The sequence below is a fragment of the Heptranchias perlo genome, unplaced genomic scaffold (assembly GCF_035084215.1).
Source record: "Heptranchias perlo isolate sHepPer1 unplaced genomic scaffold, sHepPer1.hap1 HAP1_SCAFFOLD_510, whole genome shotgun sequence".
NCBI lineage: Eukaryota > Metazoa > Chordata > Chondrichthyes > Hexanchiformes > Hexanchidae > Heptranchias > Heptranchias perlo.
In genome coordinates this window covers 40,651-62,553 of record NW_027139527.1, presented here as the reverse complement: position 1 = coordinate 62,553, position 21,903 = coordinate 40,651, and the positions used below count along the sequence as shown (strand labels likewise).

The following is a 21,903-nucleotide window of genomic DNA, read 5'->3' as shown; positions in this document are numbered from 1 at the left end:
ACACAGAGGAGTGTACACGGGAATCTACAGAGTGAATCAATCACAGAGGAGTGTACACGGGAATCTACAGAGTGAATCAATCACAGAGGAGTGTACACGGGAATCTACAGAGTGAATCAATCACAGAGAGGAGTGTACACGGGAATCTACAGAGTGAATCAATCACACAGAGGAGTGTACACGGGAATCTACAGAGTGAATCAATCACACAGAGGAGTGTACACGGGAATCTACAGAGTGAATCAATCACAGAGGAGTGTACACGGGAATCTACAGAGTGAATCAATCACAGAGGAGTGTACACGGGAATCTACAGAGTGAATCAATCACAGAGGAGTGTACACGGGAATCTACAGAGTGAATCAATCACAGAGGAGTGTACACGGGAATCTACAGAGTGAATCAATCACACAGAGGAGTGTACACGGGAATCTACAGAGTGAATCAATCACACAGAGGAGTGTACACGGGAATCTACAGAGTGAATCAATCACACAGAGGAGTGTACACAGGAATCTACAGAGTGAATCAATCACACAGAGGAGTGTACACGGGAATCTACAGAGTGAATCAATCACACAGAGGAGTGTACACGGGAATCTACAGAGTGAATCAATCACACAGAGGAGTGTACACGGGAATCTACAGAGTGAATCAATCACACAGAGGAGTGTACACGGGAATCTACAGAGTGAATCAATCACACAGAGGAGTGTACACGGGAATCTACAGAGTGAATCAATCACAGAGGAGTGTACACGGGAATCTACAGAGTGAATCAATCACAGAGGAGTGTACACGGGAATCTACAGAGTGAATCAATCACAGAGGAGTATACACGGGAATCTACAGAGTGAATCAATCACAGAGGAGTGTACACGGGAATCTACAGAGTGAATCAATCACAGAGGAGTATACACGGGAATCTACAGAGTGAATCAATCACAGAGGAGTGTACACGGGAATCTACAGAGTGAATCAATCACACAGAGGAGTGTACACGGGAATCTACAGAGTGAATCAATCACACAGAGGAGTGTACACGGGAATCTACAGAGTGAATCAATCACACAGAGGAGTGTGCACGGGAATCTACAGAGTGAATCAATCACACAGAGGAGTGTACACAGGAATCTACAGAGTGAATCAATCACACAGAGGAGTGTACACGGGAATCTACAGAGTGAATCAATCACAGAGGAGTGTACACGGGAATCTACAGAGTGAATCAATCACAGAGGAGTGTACACGGGAATCTACAGAGTGAATCAATCACAGAGGAGTGTACACGGGAATCTACAGAGTGAATCAATCACACAGAGGAGTGTACACGGGAATCTACAGAGTGAATCAATCACACAGAGGAGTGTACACGGGAATCTACAGAGTGAATCAATCACAGAGGAGTGTACACGGGAATCTACAGAGTGAATCAATCACACAGAGGAGTGTACACGGGAATCTACAGAGTGAATCAATCACACAGAGGAGTGTACACGGGAATCTACAGAGTGAATCAATCACAGAGGAGTGTACACGGGAATCTACAGAGTGAATCAATCACAGAGGAGTGTACACGGGAATCTACAGAGTGAATCAATCACACAGAGGAGTGTACACGGGAATCTACAGAGTGAATCTATCACAGAGGAGTGTACACGGGAATCTACAGAGTGAATCAATCACAGAGGAGTGTACACGGGAATCTACAGAGTGAATCAATCACAGAGGAGTGTACACGGGACTCTACAGAGTGAATCAATCACAGAGGAGTGTACACGGGAATCTACAGAGTGAATCAATCACACAGAGGAGTGTACACAGGAATCTACAGAGTGAATCAATCACACAGAGGAGTGTACACGGGAATCTACAGAGTGAATCAATCACACAGAGGAGTGTACACGGGAATCTACAGAGTGAATCAATCACACAGAGGAGTGTACACGGGAATCTACAGAGTGAATCAATCACAGAGGAGTGTACACGGGAATCTACAGAGTGAATCAATCACAGAGGAGTGTACATGGGAATCTACAGAGTGAATCAATCACAGAGGAGTGTACACGGGAATCTACAGAGTGAATCAATCACACAGAGGAGTGTACACGGGAATCTACAGAGTGAATCAATCACACAGAGGAGTGTACACGGGAATCTACAGAGTGAATCAATCACACAGAGGAGTGTGCACGGGAATCTACAGAGTGAATCAATAACAGAGGAGTGTACACGGGAATCTACAGAGTGAATCAATCACAGAGGAGTGTACACGGGAATCTACAGAGTGAATCAATCACAGAGGAGTGTACATGGGAATCTACAGAGTGAATCAATCACAGAGGAGTGTACACGGGAATCTACAGAGTGAATCAATCACACAGAGGAGTGTGCACGGGAATCTACAGAGTGAATCAATCACACAGAGGAGTGTACACGGGAATCTACAGAGTGAATCAATCACAGAGGAGCGTACACGGGAATCTACAGAGTGAATCAATCACACAGAGGAGTGTACACGGGAATCTACAGAGTGAATCAATCACACAGAGGAGTGTGCACGGGAATCTACAGAGTGAATCAATAACAGAGGAGTGTACACGGGAATCTACAGAGTGAATCAATCACAGAGGAGTGTACACGGGAATCTACAGAGTGAATCAATCACAGACGAGTGTACACGGGAATCTACAGAGTGAATCAATCACAGAGGAGTGTACACGGGAATCTACAGAGTGAATCAATCACAGAGGAGTGTACACGGGAATCTACAGAGTGAATCAATCACAGAGGAGTGTACACGGGAATCTACAGAGTGAATCAATCACAGAGGAGTGTACACGGGAATCTACAGAGTGAATCAATCACACAGAGGAGTGTACACGGGAATCTACAGAGTGAATCAATCACAGAGGAGTGTACACGGGAATCTACAGAGTGAATCAATCACACAGAGGAGTGTACACGGGAATCTACAGAGTGAATCAATCACAGAGGAGTGTACACGGGAATCTACAGAGTGAATCAATCACACAGAGGAGTGTACACGGGAATCTACAGAGTGAATCAATCACAGAGGAGTGTACACGGGAATCTACAGAGTGAATCAATCACAGAGGAGTGTACACGGGAATCTACAGAGTGAATCAATCACAGAGGAGTGTACATGGGAATCTACAGAGTGAATCAATCACAGAGGAGTGTACACGGGAATCTACAGAGTGAATCAATCACACAGAGGAGTGTACACGGGAATCTACAGAGTGAATCAATCACACAGAGGAGTGTACACGGGAATCTACAGAGTGAATCAATCACACAGAGGAGTGTACACGGGAATCTACGGAGTGAATCAATCACAGAGGAGTGTACACGGGAATCTACAGAGTGAATCAATCACACAGAGGAGTGTACACGGGAATCTACAGAGTGAATCAATCACAGAGGAGTGTACACGGGAATCTACAGAGTGAATCAATCACAGAGGAGTGTACACGGGAATCTACAGAGTGAATCAATCACAGAGGAGTGTACATGGGAATCTACAGAGTGAATCAATCACAGAGGAGTGTACACGGGAATCTACAGAGTGAATCAATCACACAGAGGAGTGTACACGGGAATCTACAGAGTGAATCAATCACACAGAGGAGTGTACACGGGAATCTACAGAGTGAATCAATCACACAGAGGAGTGTACACGGGAATCTACGGAGTGAATCAATCACAGAGGAGTGTACACGGGAATCTACAGAGTGAATCAATCACACAGAGGAGTGTACACGGGAATCTACAGAGTGAATCAATCACAGAGGAGTGTACACGGGAATCTACAGAGTGAATCAATCACAGAGGAGTGTACACGGGAATCTACAGAGTGAATCAATCACACAGAGGAGTGTACACGGGAATCTACAGAGTGAATCAATCACAGAGGAGTGTACACGGGAATCTACAGAGTGAATCAATCACACAGAGGAGTGTACACGGGAATCTACAGAGTGAATCAATCACACAGAGGAGTGTACACGGGAATCTACAGAGTGAATCAATCACAGAGGAGTGTACACGGGAATCTACAGAGTGAATCAATCACAGAGGAGTGTACATGGGAATCTACAGAGTGAATCAATCACAGAGGAGTGTACACGGGAATCTACAGAGTGAATCAATCACACAGAGGAGTGTACACGGGAATCTACAGAGTGAATCAATCACAGAGGAGTGTACACGGGAATCTACAGAGTGAATCAATCACACAGAGGAGTGTACACGGGAATCTACAGAGTGAATCAATCACACAGAGGAGTGTACACGGGAATCTACAGAGTGAATCAATCACACAGAGGAGTGTACACGGGAATCTACAGAGTGAATCAATCACAGAGGAGTGTACACGGGAATCTACAGAGTGAATCAATCACAGAGGAGTGTACATGGGAATCTACAGAGTGAATCAATCACAGAGGAGTGTACACGGGAATCTACATAGTGAATCAATCACACAGAGGAGTGCACACGGGAATCTACAGAGTGAATCAATCACAGAGGAGTGTACACGGGAATCTACAGAGTGAATCAATCACACAGAGGAGTGTACACGGGAATCTACAGAGTGAATCAATCACACAGAGGAGTGTACACGGGAATCTACAGAGTGAATCAATCACACAGAGGAGTGTACACGGGAATCTACAGAGTGAATCAATCACAGAGGAGTGTACACGGGAATCTACAGAGTGAATCAATCACACAGAGGAGTGTACACGGGAATCTACAGAGTGAATCAATCACAGAGGAGTGTACACGGGAATCTACAGAGTGAATCAATCACAGAGGAGTGTACACGGGAATCTACAGAGTGAATCAATCACACAGAGGAGTGTACACGGGAATCTACAGAGTGAATCAATCACAGAGGAGTGTACACGGGAATCTACAGAGTGAATCAATCACAGAGGAGTGTACACGGGAATCTACAGAGTGAATCAATCACACAGAGGAGTGTACACGGGAATCTACAGAGTGAATCAATCACACAGAGGAGTGTACACGGGAATCTACAGAGTGAATCAATCACACAGAGGAGTGTACACGGGAATCTACAGAGTGAATCAATCACAGAGGAGTGTACACGGGAATCTACAGAGTGAATCAATCACAGAGGAGTGTACATGGGAATCTGCAGAGTGAATCAATCACACAGAGGAGTGTACACGGGAATCTACAGAGTGAATCAATCACAGAGGAGTGTACACGGGAATCTACAGAGTGAATCAATCACAGAGGAGTGTACACGGGAATCTACAGAGTGAATCAATCACACAGAGGAATGTACACGGGAATCTACAGAGTGAATCAATCACAGAGGAGTGTACACGGGAATCTACAGAGTGAATCAATCACACAGAGGAGTGTACACGGGAATCTACAGAGTGAATCAATCACACAGAGGAGTGTACACGGGAATCTACAGAGTGAATCAATCACAGAGGAGTGTACACGGGAATCTACAGAGTGAATCAATCACAGAGGAGTGTACACGGGAATCTACAGAGTGAATCAATCACACAGAGGAGTGTACACGGGAATCTACAGAGTGAATCAATCACACAGAGGAGTGTACACGGGAATCTACAGAGTGAATCAATCACACAGAGGAGTGTACACGGGAATCTACGGAGTGAATCAATCACACAGAGGAGTGTGCACGGGAATCTACAGAGTGAATCAATCACACAGAGGAGTGTACACGGGAATCTACAGAGTGAATCAATCACACAGAGGAGTGTACACGGGAATCTACAGAGTGAATCAATCACACAGAGGAGTGTACACGGGAATCTACAGAGTGAATCAATCACAGAGGAGTGTACATGGGAATCTACAGAGTGAATCAATCACAGAGGAGTGTACACGGGAATCTACAGAGTGAATCAATCACACAGAGGAATGTACACGGGAATCTACAGAGTGAATCAATCACAGTGGAGTGTACACGGGAATCTACAGAGTGAATCAATCACACAGAGGAGTGTACACGGGAATCTGCAGAGTGAATCAATCACAGAGGAGTGTACACGGGAATCTACAGAGTGAATCAATCACAGAGGAGTGTACACGGGAATCTACAGAGTGAATCAATCACAGAGGAGTGTACACGGGAATCTACAGAGTGAATCAATCACACAGAGGAGTGTACACGGGAATCTACAGAGTGAATCAATCACACAGAGGAGTGTACACGGGAATCTACAGAGTGAATCAATCACACAGAGGAGTGTACACGGGAATCTACGGAGTGAATCAATCACACAGAGGAGTGTGCACGGGAATCTACAGAGTGAATCAATCACAGAGGAGTGTACACGGGAATCTACAGAGTGAATCAATCACAGAGGAGTGTACACGGGAATCTACAGAGTGAATCAATCACACAGAGGAGTGTACACGGGAATCTACAGAGTGAATCAATCACAGAGGAGTGTACACGGGAATCTACAGAGTGAATCAATCACACAGAGGAGTGTACACGGGAATCTACAGAGTGAATCAATCACAGAGGAGTGTACACGGGAATCTACAGAGTGAATCAATCACAGAGGAGTGTACATGGGAATCTACAGAGTGAATCAATCACAGAGGAGTGTACACGGGAATCTACAGAGTGAATCAATCACACAGAGGAGTGTACACGGGAATCTACAGAGTGAATCTATCACAGAGGAGTGTACACGGGAATCTACAGAGTGAATCAATCACACAGAGGAGTGTACACGGGAATCTACAGAGTGAATCAATCACACAGAGGAGTGTACACGGGAATCTACAGAGTGAATCAATCACAGAGGAGTGTACATGGGAATCTACAGAGTGAATCAATCACAGAGGAGTGTACACGGGAATCTACAGAGTGAATCAATCACAGAGGAGTGTACACGGGAATCTACAGAGTGAATCTATCACAGAGGAGTGTACACGGGAATCTACAGAGTGAATCAATCACACAGAGGAGTGTACACGGGAATCTACAGAGTGAATCAATCACACAGAGGAGTGTACACGGGAATCTACAGAGTGAATCAATCACACAGAGGAGTGTGCACGGGAATCTACAGAGTGAATCAATCACAGAGGAGTGTACACGGGAATCTACAGAGTGAATCAATCACAGAGGAGTGTACACGGGAATCTACAGAGTGAATCAATCACACAGAGGAGTGTACACAGGAATCTACAGAGTGAATCAATCACAGAGGAGTGTACACGGGAATCTACAGAGTGAATCAATCACACAGAGGAGTGTACACGGGAATCTACAGAGTGAATCAATCACACAGAGGAGTGTACACGGGAATCTACAGAGTGAATCAATCACAGAGGAGTGTACACGGGAATCTACAGAGTGAATCAATCACAGAGGAGTGTACACGGGAATCTACAGAGTAAATCAATCACACAGAGGAGTGTACACGGGAATCTACAGAGTGAATCAATCACAGAGGAGTGTACACGGGAATCTGCAGAGTGAATCAATCACAGAGGAGTGTACACGGGAATCTACAGAGTGAATCAATCACAGAGGAGTGTACACGGGAATCTACAGAGTGAATCAATCACACAGAGGAGTGTACACGGGAATCTACAGAGTGAATCAATCACACAGAGGAGTGTACACGGGAATCTACAGAGTGAATCTATCACAGAGGAGTGTACACGGGAATCTACAGAGTGAATCAATCACAGAGGAGTGTACACGGGAATCTACAGAGTGAATCAATCACAGAGGAGTGTACACGGGACTCTACAGAGTGAATCAATCACAGAGGAGTGTACACGGGAATCTACAGAGTGAATCAATCACAGAGGAGTGTACACGGGAATCTACAGAGTGAATCAATCACAGAGGAGTGTACACAGGAATCTACAGAGTGAATCAATCACACAGAGGAGTGTACACGGGAATCTACAGAGTGAATCAATCACACAGAGGAGTGTACACGGGAATCTACAGAGTGAATCAATCACACAGAGGAGTGTACACGGGAATCTACAGAGTGAATCAATCACAGAGGAGTGTACACGGGAATCTACAGAGTGAATCAATCACAGAGGAGTGTACATGGGAATCTACAGAGTGAATCAATCACAGAGGAGTGTACACGGGAATCTACAGAGTGAATCAATCACAGAGGAGTGTACACGGGAATCTACAGAGTGAATCAATCACACAGAGGAGTGCACACGGGAATCTACAGAGTGAATCAATCACAGAGGAGTGTACACGGGAATCTACAGAGTGAATCAATCACACAGAGGAGTGTACACGGGAATCTACAGAGTGAATCAATCACACAGAGGAGTGTACACGGGAATCTACAGAGTGAATCAATCACACAGAGGAGTGTGCACGGGAATCTACAGAGTGAATCAATAACAGAGGAGTGTACACGGGAATCTACAGAGTGAATCAATCACAGAGGAGTGTACACGGGAATCTACAGAGTGAATCAATCACAGACGAGTGTACACGGGAATCTACAGAGTGAATCAATCACAGAGGAGTGTACACGGGAATCTACAGAGTGAATCAATCACACAGAGGAGTGTACACGGGAATCTCCAGAGTGAATCAATCACAGAGGAGTGTACACGGGAATCTACAGAGTGAATCAATCACACAGAGGAGTGTACACGGGAATCTACAGAGTGAATCAATCACAGAGGAGTGTACACGGGAATCTACAGAGTGAATCAATCACAGACGAGTGTACACGGGAATCTACAGAGTGAATCAATCACAGACGAGTGTACACGGGACTCTGTTACATTAAAACAAAAGGCCTATAACGTTGCCAAGAAATGTAATAAGCCTGAGGATTGGGAGAGTTTTAGAAACCAACAAAGGACGACCAAAAAATTGATAAAAAGGGTGAAAATAGAATATGAAAGTAAACTAGCAAGAAATATAAAAACGGATTGTAAGAGCTTCTACAGGTATGTAAAAAGGAAGAGAGTAGCAAAAGTAAACGTTGGTCCCTTAGAGGCTGAGACAGGAGAAATTATAATGGGGAATCAGGAAATGGCAGAGACGTTAAACAAATATTTTGTATCTGTCTTCACAGTAGAAGATACAAAAAAATACCAGAAATAGTGGGGAACCAAAGGGTCTAATGAGAGTGAGGAACTTAAAACAATTAATATCACTAGAGAAAAAGTACTGGACAAACTATGGGACTAAAAGCCGACAAATCCCCTGGACCTGATGGCCGACATCCGAGGGTTCTAAAAGAGGTGGCTGCAGAGATAGTGGATGCATTGGTTATGATCTTCCAAAATTCTCTAGATTCTGGAACGGTCCCAGTGGATTGGAAGGAAGCAAATGTAACCCTGCTGTTCAAGAAGGGAGGGAGAGAGAAAACAGGGAACTACAGGCCAGTTAGCCTGACATCAGTCATCGGGAAAATGCTGGAATCCATTATTAAGGAAGTGATAACAGGGCACTTAGAAAATCATAATATGATTAGGCAGAGTCAACATGGTTTTATGAAAGGGAAATTGTGTTTGACAAATTTATTAGAGTTTTTTGAGGATGTAACTAGCAGGGTAGATAAAGGGGAACCAGTGGGTGTCGTATATTTGGATTTTCAAAAGGCATTTGATAAGGTGTCACATAAAAGGTTGTTACACAAGGTAAGGGCTCATGAGGTTGAGGGTAATATATTAGCATTGATAGAGGATTGGTTAAAGGACAGAAAACAGAGAGTGGGGATAAACGGGTGATTCTCAGGTTGGCAGGCTGTGACTAGTGGGGTGCCGCAGGGATCAGTGCTTGGGCCTCAGCTATTTACAATCGATATTAATGACTGAGATGAAGGGACCGAGTGTAATGTATCTAAGTTTGCTGACGATACAAAGCTAGGTGGGAAAGTAAGCTGTGAGGAGGACACAGAGTCTGCAAAGGGATATAGACAGGTTAAGTGAATGGGCAAGAAGGTGGCAGATGGAGTATAATGTGGGGAAATGTGAGGTTATTCACTTTGGTGGGAAGAATAGAAAAACAGAATATTTTCTAAATGGTGAGAAACTGTTAAATGTTGGTGTTCAGAGAGACTTGGGTGTCCTTGTACAAGGAACACAGAAAGTTAACATGCAGGTACAGCAATTAGGAAGGCAAATTGCATGTTGGCCTTTATTGCAATGGGGTTGGAGTACAAGAGTAAGGAAGTCTTGCTGCAATTGTACAGGGCTTTGGTGAGACCTCACCTGGATTTCTGTGTACAGTTTTGGTCTCCTTATCTAAGGAAGGATATACTTGCCTTAGAGGTGGTACAATGAAGGTTCACTGGATGAACTCCTGGGATGAGAGGGTTGTCCTATGAGGAGAGATTGAGTAGAATGGGCCTATACTCTCTGGAGTTTAGAAGAATGAGAGGTGATCTCATTGAAACATATAAGATTCTGAGGGGGCTTGACAGGGTAGATGCTGAGAGATTGTTTCCCCTGGCTGGAGAGTCTAGAACTAGGGGGCATAGTCTCAGGATAAGGGGTCGGCCATTTAGGACTGAGATGAGGAGGAATTTCTTCACTCAGAGGGTTGTGAATCTTTGGAATTCTCTACCCCAGAGGGCTGTGGATGCTGAGTCACTGAGTATATTCAAGGCTGAGATCGATAGATTTTTGGACTCTCGGGGAATCAAGGGATATGGGGATTGGGCGGGAAAGTGGAGTTGAGGTTGAAGTTCAGCCATGATCTGATTGAATGGTGGAGCAGGCACGAGGGGCCGAATGGCCGACTCCTGCTCCTATTTCTTATAGAGTACAAAACTATGGACGTTATGATGAACCTTTATAAAACACTGGTTCGCCCACAACTGGAGTATTGTGTCCAGTTCTGGGCACCGCACTTTAGGAAAGATGTGAAGGCCTTAGAGAGGGTGCAGAGGAGATTTACTAGAATGATTCCAGGGATGAGGGGCTTTAGTTACGTGGATAGACTGGAGAAGCTGGGGTTGTTCTCCTTGGAGCAGAGAAGGTCGCGAGGAGATTTGATCGAGGTATTCAAAATCATGAAGGGTCTAGACAGAGTAGATAGAGAGAAACTGTTCCCATTGGTGGAAGGGTCAAGAACCAGAGGACATAGACTTGAGATGATTAACAAAAGAACCAAAGGTGACATGAGGAAAAATCTTCTGTACACAGCGAGTGGTTAGGATCTGGAATGCACTGCCCGAGGGGGTGGTGGAGGCAGATTCAATCATGGCCTTCAAAAGGGAACTGGATAAGTACCTGAAGGGAAAAAATTTGCAGGGCTACGGGGAAAGGGATGGGGAGTGGGACTAGCTGGATTGCTCTTGCATAGAGCCAGCATGGACTCGAGGGGCCGAATGGCCTCCTTCTGTGTTGTAACGTTTCTATGATTCTGGAGTACAAGAGTAAGGAAGTCTTACTACAATTGTACAGGGCTTTGGTGAGACCTCACCTGGAGTACTGTGTACAGTTTTGGTCTCCTTATCTAAGGAAGGATATACCTCTCATTCTTCTAAACTCCAGAGAGTATAGGCCCATTCTACTCAACCTCTCCTCATAGGACAACCCTCTCATCCCAGGAATCAATCTAGTGAACCTTCGTTGCACCGCCTCTAAGGCAAGTCTATCCTTCCTTAGATAAGGAGACCAAAACTGTACACAGTACTCCAGGTGAGGTCTCACCAAAGCCCTGTACAATTGCAGTAAGACTTCCTTACTCTTGTACTCTAACCCTCTTGCAATAAAGGCGAACATACCATTTGCCTTCCTAATTGCTTGCTGTACCTGCATGTTACAGGGATACAAATACAAGGACATCCAAATCTCTCTGAACACCAACATTTAATAGTTTCTCACCATTTAAAAAATATTCTGTTTTTCTATTCTTCCTACCAAAGTGAATAACCTCACATTTCCCCACATTATACTCCATCTGCCACCTTCTTGCCCACTCACTTAACCTGTCTATATCCTTTGCAAACTCTTTTGTCTGTCTATATCCTCTGGAAGTCTATCACTATCCTCCTCACTGTTCACTACACTTCCAAGTTTTGTGTCATCTGCAAATTTTGAAATTGTGCCCTGTACACCCAAGTCGAAGTCATTAATATATATCAGGAAAAGCAGAAGTCCAAGAGATAATTGATAAATTAATCAAACTTCGAGAGGGTAAAACCCCTGGTCCGGATGGATTGTATCGGTCCATATTAAAAAATGTTCGGGAGGAGATAGCAGAGGCACTATTACATATATATAAAAATTCATCAGAAAAGCAATAGTGCCAGAGGACTGGCAGACAGCGAATGAAATTCATAGATTTAAAAAGGGAGATCGAACAAGTCCCGGGGACTATAGACCAATTAGCTGAACGTCGGTGGTAGGAAAGATAATGGAATCTTTACTCAAAGATGTAATAGAAAAATATCTAGAAACCAAAAATATAATAAAGAATAGTCAGCACGGATTTCAGAAGCAATGGTCATGCTCGACCAATCTTATAGAATTCTTTGAGGAAATGACAGAAAGAGTAGACAAGAGTAATGCATTAGGTGTAATATATTTGGATTTTCAAATGGCCTTTGATAAGATTATTTTTTATTCGTTCACGGGATGTGGGCGTCGCTGGCGAGGCCGGCATTTATTGCCCATCCCTAATTGCCCTTGAGAAGGTGGTGGTGAGCCGCCTTCTTGAACCGCTGCAGTCCGTGTGGTGACGGTTCTCCCACAGTACTGTTAGGAAGGGAGTTCCAGGATTTTGACCCAGCGACGATGAAGGAACGGCGATATATTTCCAAGTCGGGATGGTGTGTGACTTGGAGGGGAACGTGCAGGTGGTGTTGTTCCCATGTGCCTGCTGCTCTTGTCCTTCTAGGTGGTAGAGGTCACGGGTTTGGGAGGTGCTGTCGAAGAAGCCTTGGCGAGTTGCTGCAGTGCATCCTGTGGATGGTGCACACTGCAGACACTGTGCGTCGATGGTGAAGGGAATGAATGTTTAGGGTGGTGGATGGGGCACCAATCAAGCGGGCTGCTTTGTCCTGGATGGTGTCGAGCTTCTTGAGTGTTGTTGGAGCTGCACTCATCCAGGCAAGTGGAGAATATTCCATCACACTCCTGACTTATGCCTTGTAGATGGTGGAAAGGCTTTGGGGAGTCAGGAGGTGAGTCACTCGCCGCAGAATACCCAGCCTCTGACCTGCTCTTGTAGCCACAGTATTTATGTGGCTGGTCCAGTTAAGTTTCTGGTCAATGGTGAGCCCCAGGATGTTGATGGTGGGGGATTCGGCGATGGTAATACCATTGAATGTCAAGGGGAGGTGGTTAGACTCTCTCTTGTTGCAGATGGTCATTGCCTGGCACTTGTCTGGTGCGAATGTTACTTGCCACTTATCAGCACAAGCCTGGATGTTATCCAGGTCTTGCTGCATGTGGGCACGGACTGCTTCATTATCTGAGGGGTTGCGAATGGAACTGAACACTGTGCAATCAGCGAACATCCCCATTTCTGACCTTATGATGGAGGGAAGGTCATTGATGAAGCAGCTGAAGATGGTTGGGCCTAGGACACTGCCCTGAGGAACTCCTGCAGCAATGTCCTGGGGCTGAGATGATTGGCCTCCAACAATCACTACCATCTTCCTTTGTGCTAGGTATGACTCCAGCCACTGGAGAGTTTTCCCCCTGATTCCCATTGACTTCAATTTTACTTGGTGCCACACTCGGTCAAATGCTGCTTTGATGTCAAGGGCAGTCACTCTCACCTCACCTCTGGAATTCAGCTCTTTTGTCCATGTTTGGACCAAGGCTGTAATGAGGTGTGGAGCCGAGTGGTCCTGGCGGAACCCAAACTGAGCATCGGTGAGCAGGTTATTGGTGAGTAAGTGCCGCTTGATAGCACTGTCGACGACACCTTCCATCACTTTGCTGATGATTGAGAGTAGACTGATGGGGCGGTAATTGGCCAGATTGGATTTGTCCTGCTTTTTGTGGACAGGACATACCTGGGCAATTTTCCACATTGTCGGGTAGATGCCAGTGTTGTAGCTGTACTGGAACAGCTTGGCCAGAGGCGCAGCTAGTTCTGGAGCACAAGTCTTCAGCACTACAGCTGGGATGTTGTCGGGGCCCATAGCCTTTGCTGTATCCAGTGCACTCAGCCGTTTCTTGATATCACGTGGAGTGAATCGAATTGGCTGAAGACTGGCTTCCGTGATGGTGGGGATATTGGGAGGAGGCCGAGATGGATCATCCACTCGGCACTTATGGCTGAAGATGGTTGCAAACGCTTCAGCCTTGTCTTTTGCACTCACGTGCTGGACTCCGCCATCATTGAGGATGGGGATGTTTACAGAGCCTCCTCCTCCCGTTAGTTGTTTAATTGTCCACCACCATTCACGACTGGATGTGGCAGGACTGCAGAGCTTTGATCTGATCCGTTGGTTATGGAATTGCTTAGCTCTGTCTATAGCATGTTGCTTCCGCTGTTTAGCATGCAAGTAGTCCTGAGTTGTAGCTTCACCAGGTTGGCACCTCATTTTTAGCTACACCTGGTGCTGCTCCTGGCATGCTCTTCTACACTCCTCATTGAACCAGGGTTGATCCCCTGGCTTGTTGGTAATGGTAGAGTGAGGAATATGCCGGGCCATGAGGTTACAGATTGTGCTGGAATACAATTCTGCTGCTGCTGATGGCCCACAGCGCCTCATGGATGCCCAGTTTTGAGCTGCTAGATCTGTTCTGAATCTATCCGATTTAACACGGTGGTAGTGCCACACAACACGTTGGATGGTGTCCTCAGTGCGAAGACGGGACTTCGTCTCCACGAGGACTGTGCGGTGGTCACTCCTACCAATACTGTCATGGACAGATGCGTTTGCGATAGGCAGATTGGTGAGGACGAGGTCAAGTAAGTTTCTCCCTCGTGTTGGTTCACTCACCACCTGCCGCAGGCCCAGTCTAGCAGCTATGTCCTTCAGGACTCGGCCAGCTCGGTCAGTCGTGGTGGTACCGAGCCACTCTTGGTGATGGACATTGAAGTCCCCCACCCAGAGTACATTCTGTGCCCTTGCTACCCTCAGTGCTTCCTCCAAGTGGTGCTCAACATGGAGGAGGACTGATTCATCAGCTGAGGGAGGGCGGTAGGTTGTAATCAGCAGGAGGTTTCCTTGCCCATGTTTGACCTGATGTCATGAGATTTCATGGGGTCCAGAATCAATGTTGAGGACTCCCAGGGCCACTCCCTCCTGACTGTATATCACTGTACCGCCACCTCTGGTGGGTCTGTCCTGCCGGTGGGACAGGACATACCCAGGGATGGTGATGGAAGAGTCTGGGATGTTGGCTGAAAGATATGATTCTGTGAGTATGGCTATGTCAGGCTGTTGCTTGACTAGTCTGTGGGACAGCTCTCCCAATTTTGGCACAAGTCCCCAGATGATAACGTACCACATTGTAGACTCATGACTAAGGTCAGAGCAGGTGGAGTCAGGGGACAGGTAGCAGAATGGATAGCAAGTTGGCTACAAAACAGAAACGAGAGAGTAGCGGTTCAGGGTAGCTGCTCAGTCTGACGAAAGGTGGAAAGTGGAGTTCCAAGTGATTGGTGATGGGACCACTGTTGTTCACAATTTACATTAACGATTTGGATTTGGGAATCAGAAGTATAATTTCAAAATTTGCAGACGATACCAAATTGAGGGATGTGGTTAATACAAAGGAAGAATGTGTCAAAACGCAAGAGGACATTAATAAACTTGCAGAATGGGCATGTAATTGGCAAATGATAAGTGTGAGGTGGTACATTTTGATAGGAAGAATAAGGAGGCCACCTACTGCTTGGATAATAGTCTAAAATGGGAGAGAAGGTGCAAAGGGATCTAGGGGTACAGATACACATCACTAAAAGTAGCGACGCAGATTAATAAGACCATAAAAAAGGCAAATCGAGCACTGGGGTCATTTCTGGAGGGAGCCTGTTTACCACGCAGGGGGAGGGGCAGGAAGCCGGTTATCCTGATTGTACTGGCCCTTTAAATTCTGGTTGGCGATGGTCCGTGGGCAGACATTGGCCCGTCCCTCCCTACATCAAGGGGGTATGACAGTGGGGGGAGGGGTTTATGGACTGCCCTGGGAAATTCCACCTAGGAGAGAGGCCATGAGTTCCATCGAGGAGTCGAGTGTTGGCCCCAGGGTACAGTGATCGGGGGGGAGGGGGTATTGGGGGCACCAGGGGGGGATATGGGGGGTTCTATGGACTCGGGTCCTGTGGGCAATCGGGGGGGTCTCGCTTGCCGGGAGAGATGAGCCGTTATTCGATGTATTACAGGTGAGACATGGCGGGGTTCAGGAATGGAACTCTGTAACTCTGGCTGACCATCACTCACCTGGTGTGGTAATTACAGCCGCCATCGGAAACCCGTTCCCGATCCCCTTGGCCATGGTCACTATATCCGGCGTCACACCGTGTGCCTGGAACCCCCAGTAATGGCTCCCCAGTCGCCCAAATCCGGTTTGAACCTGTGAGAAGGACATCACACGGGGTCATGGGTCATACTGACATCACCAACATTGGAATGTGTAGAATGAGAGAGGGGTCGACTTTAATCCCCCCGCCCACCCTTGCCGATTTCCGACCCCCCCCTCCCCTTCCTCACTTACCATTGCTGGGGTACACAAGAACAGGAGGAGGCCATTCAGCCCCTCGAGCCTGTTCCGCCATTCAATGGCTGATCTGTATCCTAACTCCATCCGTGGCTCCATATCCCATAATACCCTTGGCGAGCAAAATTCTATTGATCTCAGATTTAAAATTAGTAATTGAGCTAACATCTACTGCTTTTTGTTGGGAGAGAGTTCCACACTTCTACCACCCTTTGTGTGTAAAGTGTTTCCGAACTTCTCTCCTGAATGGCCTGGCTCTGATTTTAAGGTTATGTCTCCTTGTCTTAGACTCCCCCACCAGCGAAAAATGTTTCTCTCTATCTACCCTATCAATTCCTTTCAAAATCCTAAATACCTCAATCGAATCTCCCCTTTAACCTTCTATATTCCGTTCCCAAGGCACCTCCCGCCCTGGGCTTCAGCCCCTCCCCCCCCCCCGTGACCTTCCACCCCCTCCCCCCCCGTGACCTTCCACCCCCTCCCCCCCCGTGACCTTCCACCCCCTCCCCCCCCCGTGACCTTCCACCCCCGTGACCTTCCACCCCCTCCCCCCACCACTCACTCCCCCCAGCTTTGGGCAGGGGTCAGTTTCAGGGTATATAAGCGAGGCCCGGGGGTTATAATCTCAACCCCCCCGGGGTTACAATCGACCCTGGGCCCTGAGCCACCCAGTCCCACCGGCACACTCTGTCCACCGACAAATGGAAGGCCTGCGGTCAGTGCAAGCTCTCGCCAGCCCCGGCCCCTCACCACCCTCCTCCCATCGGCAGAGAGCCACAGAGGGTCGTCCCCCTCACCCCTGACCTCAGAATGGTGTACGGCGCAGACAGGCACAAGTAGGGGCAAAGGTCAAATGTTGCTGTTGGTTGAGGGATAAATATTGACCAGGACACCAGGGAGCACTCCCCCCTGCTCTTCTTCAAATAGTGGGTGTGATCTGTTATATCCACCAGAGAGGGGCAGGCGGGGCCTCAGTTTAATATCTCATCCGAAAGATGGCCCCTCCGACAGTGAGGCACTCCCTCAGTACTGACCCTCCGACAGTGCAGTGCTCCCTCAGTACTGACCCTCCGACAGTGCAGTGCTCCCTCAGTACTGACCCTCCGACAGTGCAGCGCTCCCTCAGTACTGACCCTCCGACAGTGCAGCGCTCCCTCAGTACTGACCCTCCGACAGTGCAGCGCTCCCTCAGTACTGACCCTCCGACAGTGCAGTGCTCCCTCAGTACTGCACGCAGAGTGTCGGTCTAGATTTTGTGCTCCATTGGGACTCGAACCCAGGACCTTCTGACTCAAAGGACAGGATCAGATTACAGCGAGTGGAGACTGTGACAGGCCACACAAACCAATGAGGCAGCTCATCCCACAGGCCGTTGACAACGTGTGACCAACCCCAGCTCTGGGGGACGGGAAGGGAAACTTCTGGAAAGAGAGAAACTCTGAAATGATGAGACTATTGGCCCTCGCAGCGTGTGAAGGTCAGACTCGAGGAGGACGCAGGTTAAACATCGGGGCTTAGTGTAAAAGGGAGGTCCATTGAAGCAGTCAGTGGAAAGAAAAAGGAACAACAAAGAATTTTACAGCACAGGAGGAGGCCATTCTGTCCCTCGTGCCTGTGCTAGCTCTTTGAAAGATCTCTGCAATGAATCCCACTCCCCCTTCCAGCAGTTTTTAAAACTCATCCCCCAAACATGAACGAGAAATTCCTCAACGTGCGGCAGAGGTGCAAGGAGTCAGGATCCTGCCACTGTGACCTCCTCGTGACCCTGTCCCAAATCCCCAGGTCATTTAAATATTTGGGACGGGTGAAACAGAGGCAGCTCCGGGGGGGGGGGGGGGGAGGGGGGGGGCGGAGGGCAGGGGGGGGGGGGGGGGGGAGTGTGGGCACCGCACGGGGAGTGTGGGCACAGGGAGTGTGGGCACCGCACGGGGAGTGTGGGCACAGGGAGTGTGGACACGGGGAGTGTGGGCACGGGGAGTGCGGGCACCGCACGGGGAGTGTGGGCATGGGGATAGTGGGCACTGCACGGGGAGTGTGAGCACGGGGAGTGTGGGCACGGGGAGTGTGGGCACCGCACGGGGAGTGTGAGCACGGGGAGTGCGGGCATGGAGAGTGTGGGCACGGGGAGTGTGGGCACCGCACAGATAGTGTGGACACGGGGAGTGTGGGCACAGGGAGTGTGGGCACCGCATGGGGAGTGTGGGCATGGGGATAGTGGGCACTGCACGGGGAGTGTGAGCATGGGGAGTGTGGGCACGGGGAGTGTGGGCACCGCACAGATAGTGTGGACACGGGGAGTGTGAGCACGGGGAGTGTGGGCACCGCACGGGGAGTGTGAGCACGGGGAGTGCGGGCATGGAGATTGTGGGCACGGGGAGTGTGGGCACCGCACAGATAGTGTGGACACGGGGAGTGTGGGCACAGGGAGTGTGGGCACCGCATGGGGAGTGTGGGCATGGGGATAGTGGGCACTGCACGGGGAGTGTGAGCATGGGGAGTGTGGGCACGGGGAGTGTGGGCACCGCACAGATAGTGTGGACACGGGGAGTGTGGGCACAGGGAGTGTGGGCACCGCATGGGGAGTGTGGGCATGGGGATAGTGGGCACTGCACGGGGAGTGTGAGCATGGGGAGTGTGGGCACGGGGAGTGTGGGCACCGCACGGGGAGTGTGGGCATGGGGAGAGTGGGCACCACACGGGGAGTGTGAGCATGGAGAGTGTGGGCACGGGGAGTGTGGGCACGGGGAGTGTGGGCACTGCACGGGGAGTGTGGGCATGGGGAGTGTGGGCACGGGGAGTGTGGGCATGGGGAGTGTGGGCACTGCACGGGGAGTGTGGGCATGGGGAGTGTGGGCACGGGGAGTGTGGGCACCGCACGGGGAGTGTGGGCATGGGGAGAGTGGGCACCACACGGGGAGTGTGAGCATGGAGAGTGTGGGCACGGGGAGTGTGGGCACGGGGAGTGTGGGCACCGCACAGGGAGTGTGGGCACTGGGAGTGTGGGCACCGCACTGGGAGTGTGGGCACTGGGAGTGTGGGCACGGGGAGTGTGGGCACCGCACGGGGAGTGTTAGCACGGGGAGTGTGGACAAAGATGTCTTACTGCAGTTATACAGGGCCTTGGTGAGGCCACACCTGGAGTATTGTGTGCAGTTTTGGTCTCCTTACCTAAGAAAGGATATACTTGCCATAGAGGGAGTGCAACGAAGGTTCACCAGACTGATTCCTGGGATGGCAGGACTGTTGTATGAGGAGAGATTGGGTCGACTCGGCCTGTATTCACTCGAATTTAGAAGAATGAGAGGGGATCTCATTGAAACATATAAAATTCTGACAGGGCTAGACAGACTGGATTCAGGGAGGATCTTTCCCCTGGCTGGGGGGTCCAGAACGAGGGGTCACAGTCTCAGGATACGGGATAGGACATTTAGGACTGAGATGAGGAGAAATTTCTTCACTCAGAGGGTGGTGAACCTGTGGAATTCTCTACCACAGAAGGCAGTGGAGGCCAAGTCACTGAATATATTTAAGAAGGAGCTGGATAGATTTCTAGACACAAATGGCATCAAGGGGTATGGGGAGAGAGCGGGAATATGGTATTGAGATAGAGGATCAGCCATGATCATATTGATTGGCAGAGCAGGCTCAAAGGGCCGAATGGCCTACTCCTGCTCCTATTTTCTATGTTTCTACACTCACTGTAGAGAGACCCAATGGGTGGCATCAAGTGTGGGTGTTCATGGTGAACCTCATGAAAGGGCCTTATTACACAAGCCAGTCAAGAATGGCCAAGACGTGGCAGTAGTGGTGAGAGAATGATAATATTTAATGTGAGTTTAACAAAAATCAAATATAAATAAAAAACATGACCAACCGTCAAACACCCTTGTGCATCCCCTTCGTGATCACAAATCTTTTGCCTTTCTCTTCCTTCTACTCCGACATGGTGCTTCCCCTGTGGCTGCAGCAGAGGTAGTGGCAGGTTGCTCTTGTTCATGCCCTGACCGATTAGATGCTTTGAGCCGACGTCCTCTGGGTTTTGGTGCCCGTGAGGGCCCCTCCAAAGACTGCTCCACCTGCACCTGTGCAGGGGCAGAAGCGGCCACCTGGAGAGGAGGCAGCATTGTTGGTACTGGTTGAGAGGGGGGGCAACGGGTGAGACATGGGAGCACCTTGAGTGGCGTCCCCACTTCCATGTCCCCTTTCGCCATCATCCCTCTCCTGGGCCAGGCCCACACCACTCCTACCGCTCTGCTGGACGACAGTTTGGAGGATATGTGTGAAGCCTTGTCAGGTCAGTGCTAGTGTATCTGTCAGCCTGTTTAAGGCGGCAGAATGTTGCTCACCCTGAGTCCGAACGGCCGTTGTCAGGGCCTGAATGAGCTCATTTGTGAGCCGTGCTTGAAGCTCAATGGAGGCTAGTCTTCCCTCCATCACAGACATTCCCGCACTTACCCGTGACACTATCTCAGAGATGCCCTCAAGTCCCTGTGACAGTATCTCAGAGATTCCCTCATGTCCCTGTGACACTATCTCAGAGATGCCCTCAAGTCCCTGTGACAGTATCTCAGAGATGCCCTCATGTCCCTGTGACACTATCTCAGAGATGCCCTCAAGTCCCTGTGACAGTATCTCAGAGATGCCCTCATGTCCCTGTGACAGTATCTCAGAGATGCCCTCATGTCCCTGTGACACTATCTCAGAGATTCCCTCAAGTCCCTGTGACAGTATCTCAGAGATTCCCTCACGTTCCTGTGACACTATCTCAGAGATTCCCTCAAGTCCCTGTGACAGTATCTCAGAGATGCCCTCAAGTCCCTGTGACAGTATCTCAGAAATGCCCTCCTGTACCTGTGCCACCATTCCACTCATGCAGGAGTTGGACTCCTCCATCCTCTGCGCGATTGTGGAGAGTGCGCGTGGCACCTGTTCCAGCACCTCGCAAATGTGCTGCTGTCCTTCGATCATTCCCCTTTTAAAGGATGGTCCCCAGGGTTCAGCATCTGTGTCCAACTGAGCAGAGCCTGGAAAGGAGTGCTCCCACCAACACGGACTCTCCACAGCTGCCCCTGCCTCCAGTGTCTGCTCGTGCTCACACGTGTGGTAACTCACCATGTGCGACCCCAACTAACTGCGGACTGGGACCCACCGAGGTGTGTGTATCTGCACTGGCTTGCTCAGACGTGACGGTGCCCCCTCAGAGGCCGGCAGGTCCTC

At 48.7% G+C, this 21,903-nt stretch overlaps 1 protein-coding gene across 1 annotated transcript in view; it reads right to left on the bottom strand.

The window, feature by feature from the left end:
- Nucleotides 1-21,903, bottom strand: part of agxt2 (alanine--glyoxylate aminotransferase 2) — a gene marked incomplete at its 5' end in the record, with an annotated part of 71,316 nt that overhangs the window by 16,336 nt on the left and 33,077 nt on the right. Inside the window, 1 exon segment of the mRNA XM_067979800.1 lies at nt 16,410-16,542. Coding sequence (XP_067835901.1) covers nt 16,410-16,542 — 133 coding nt within the window.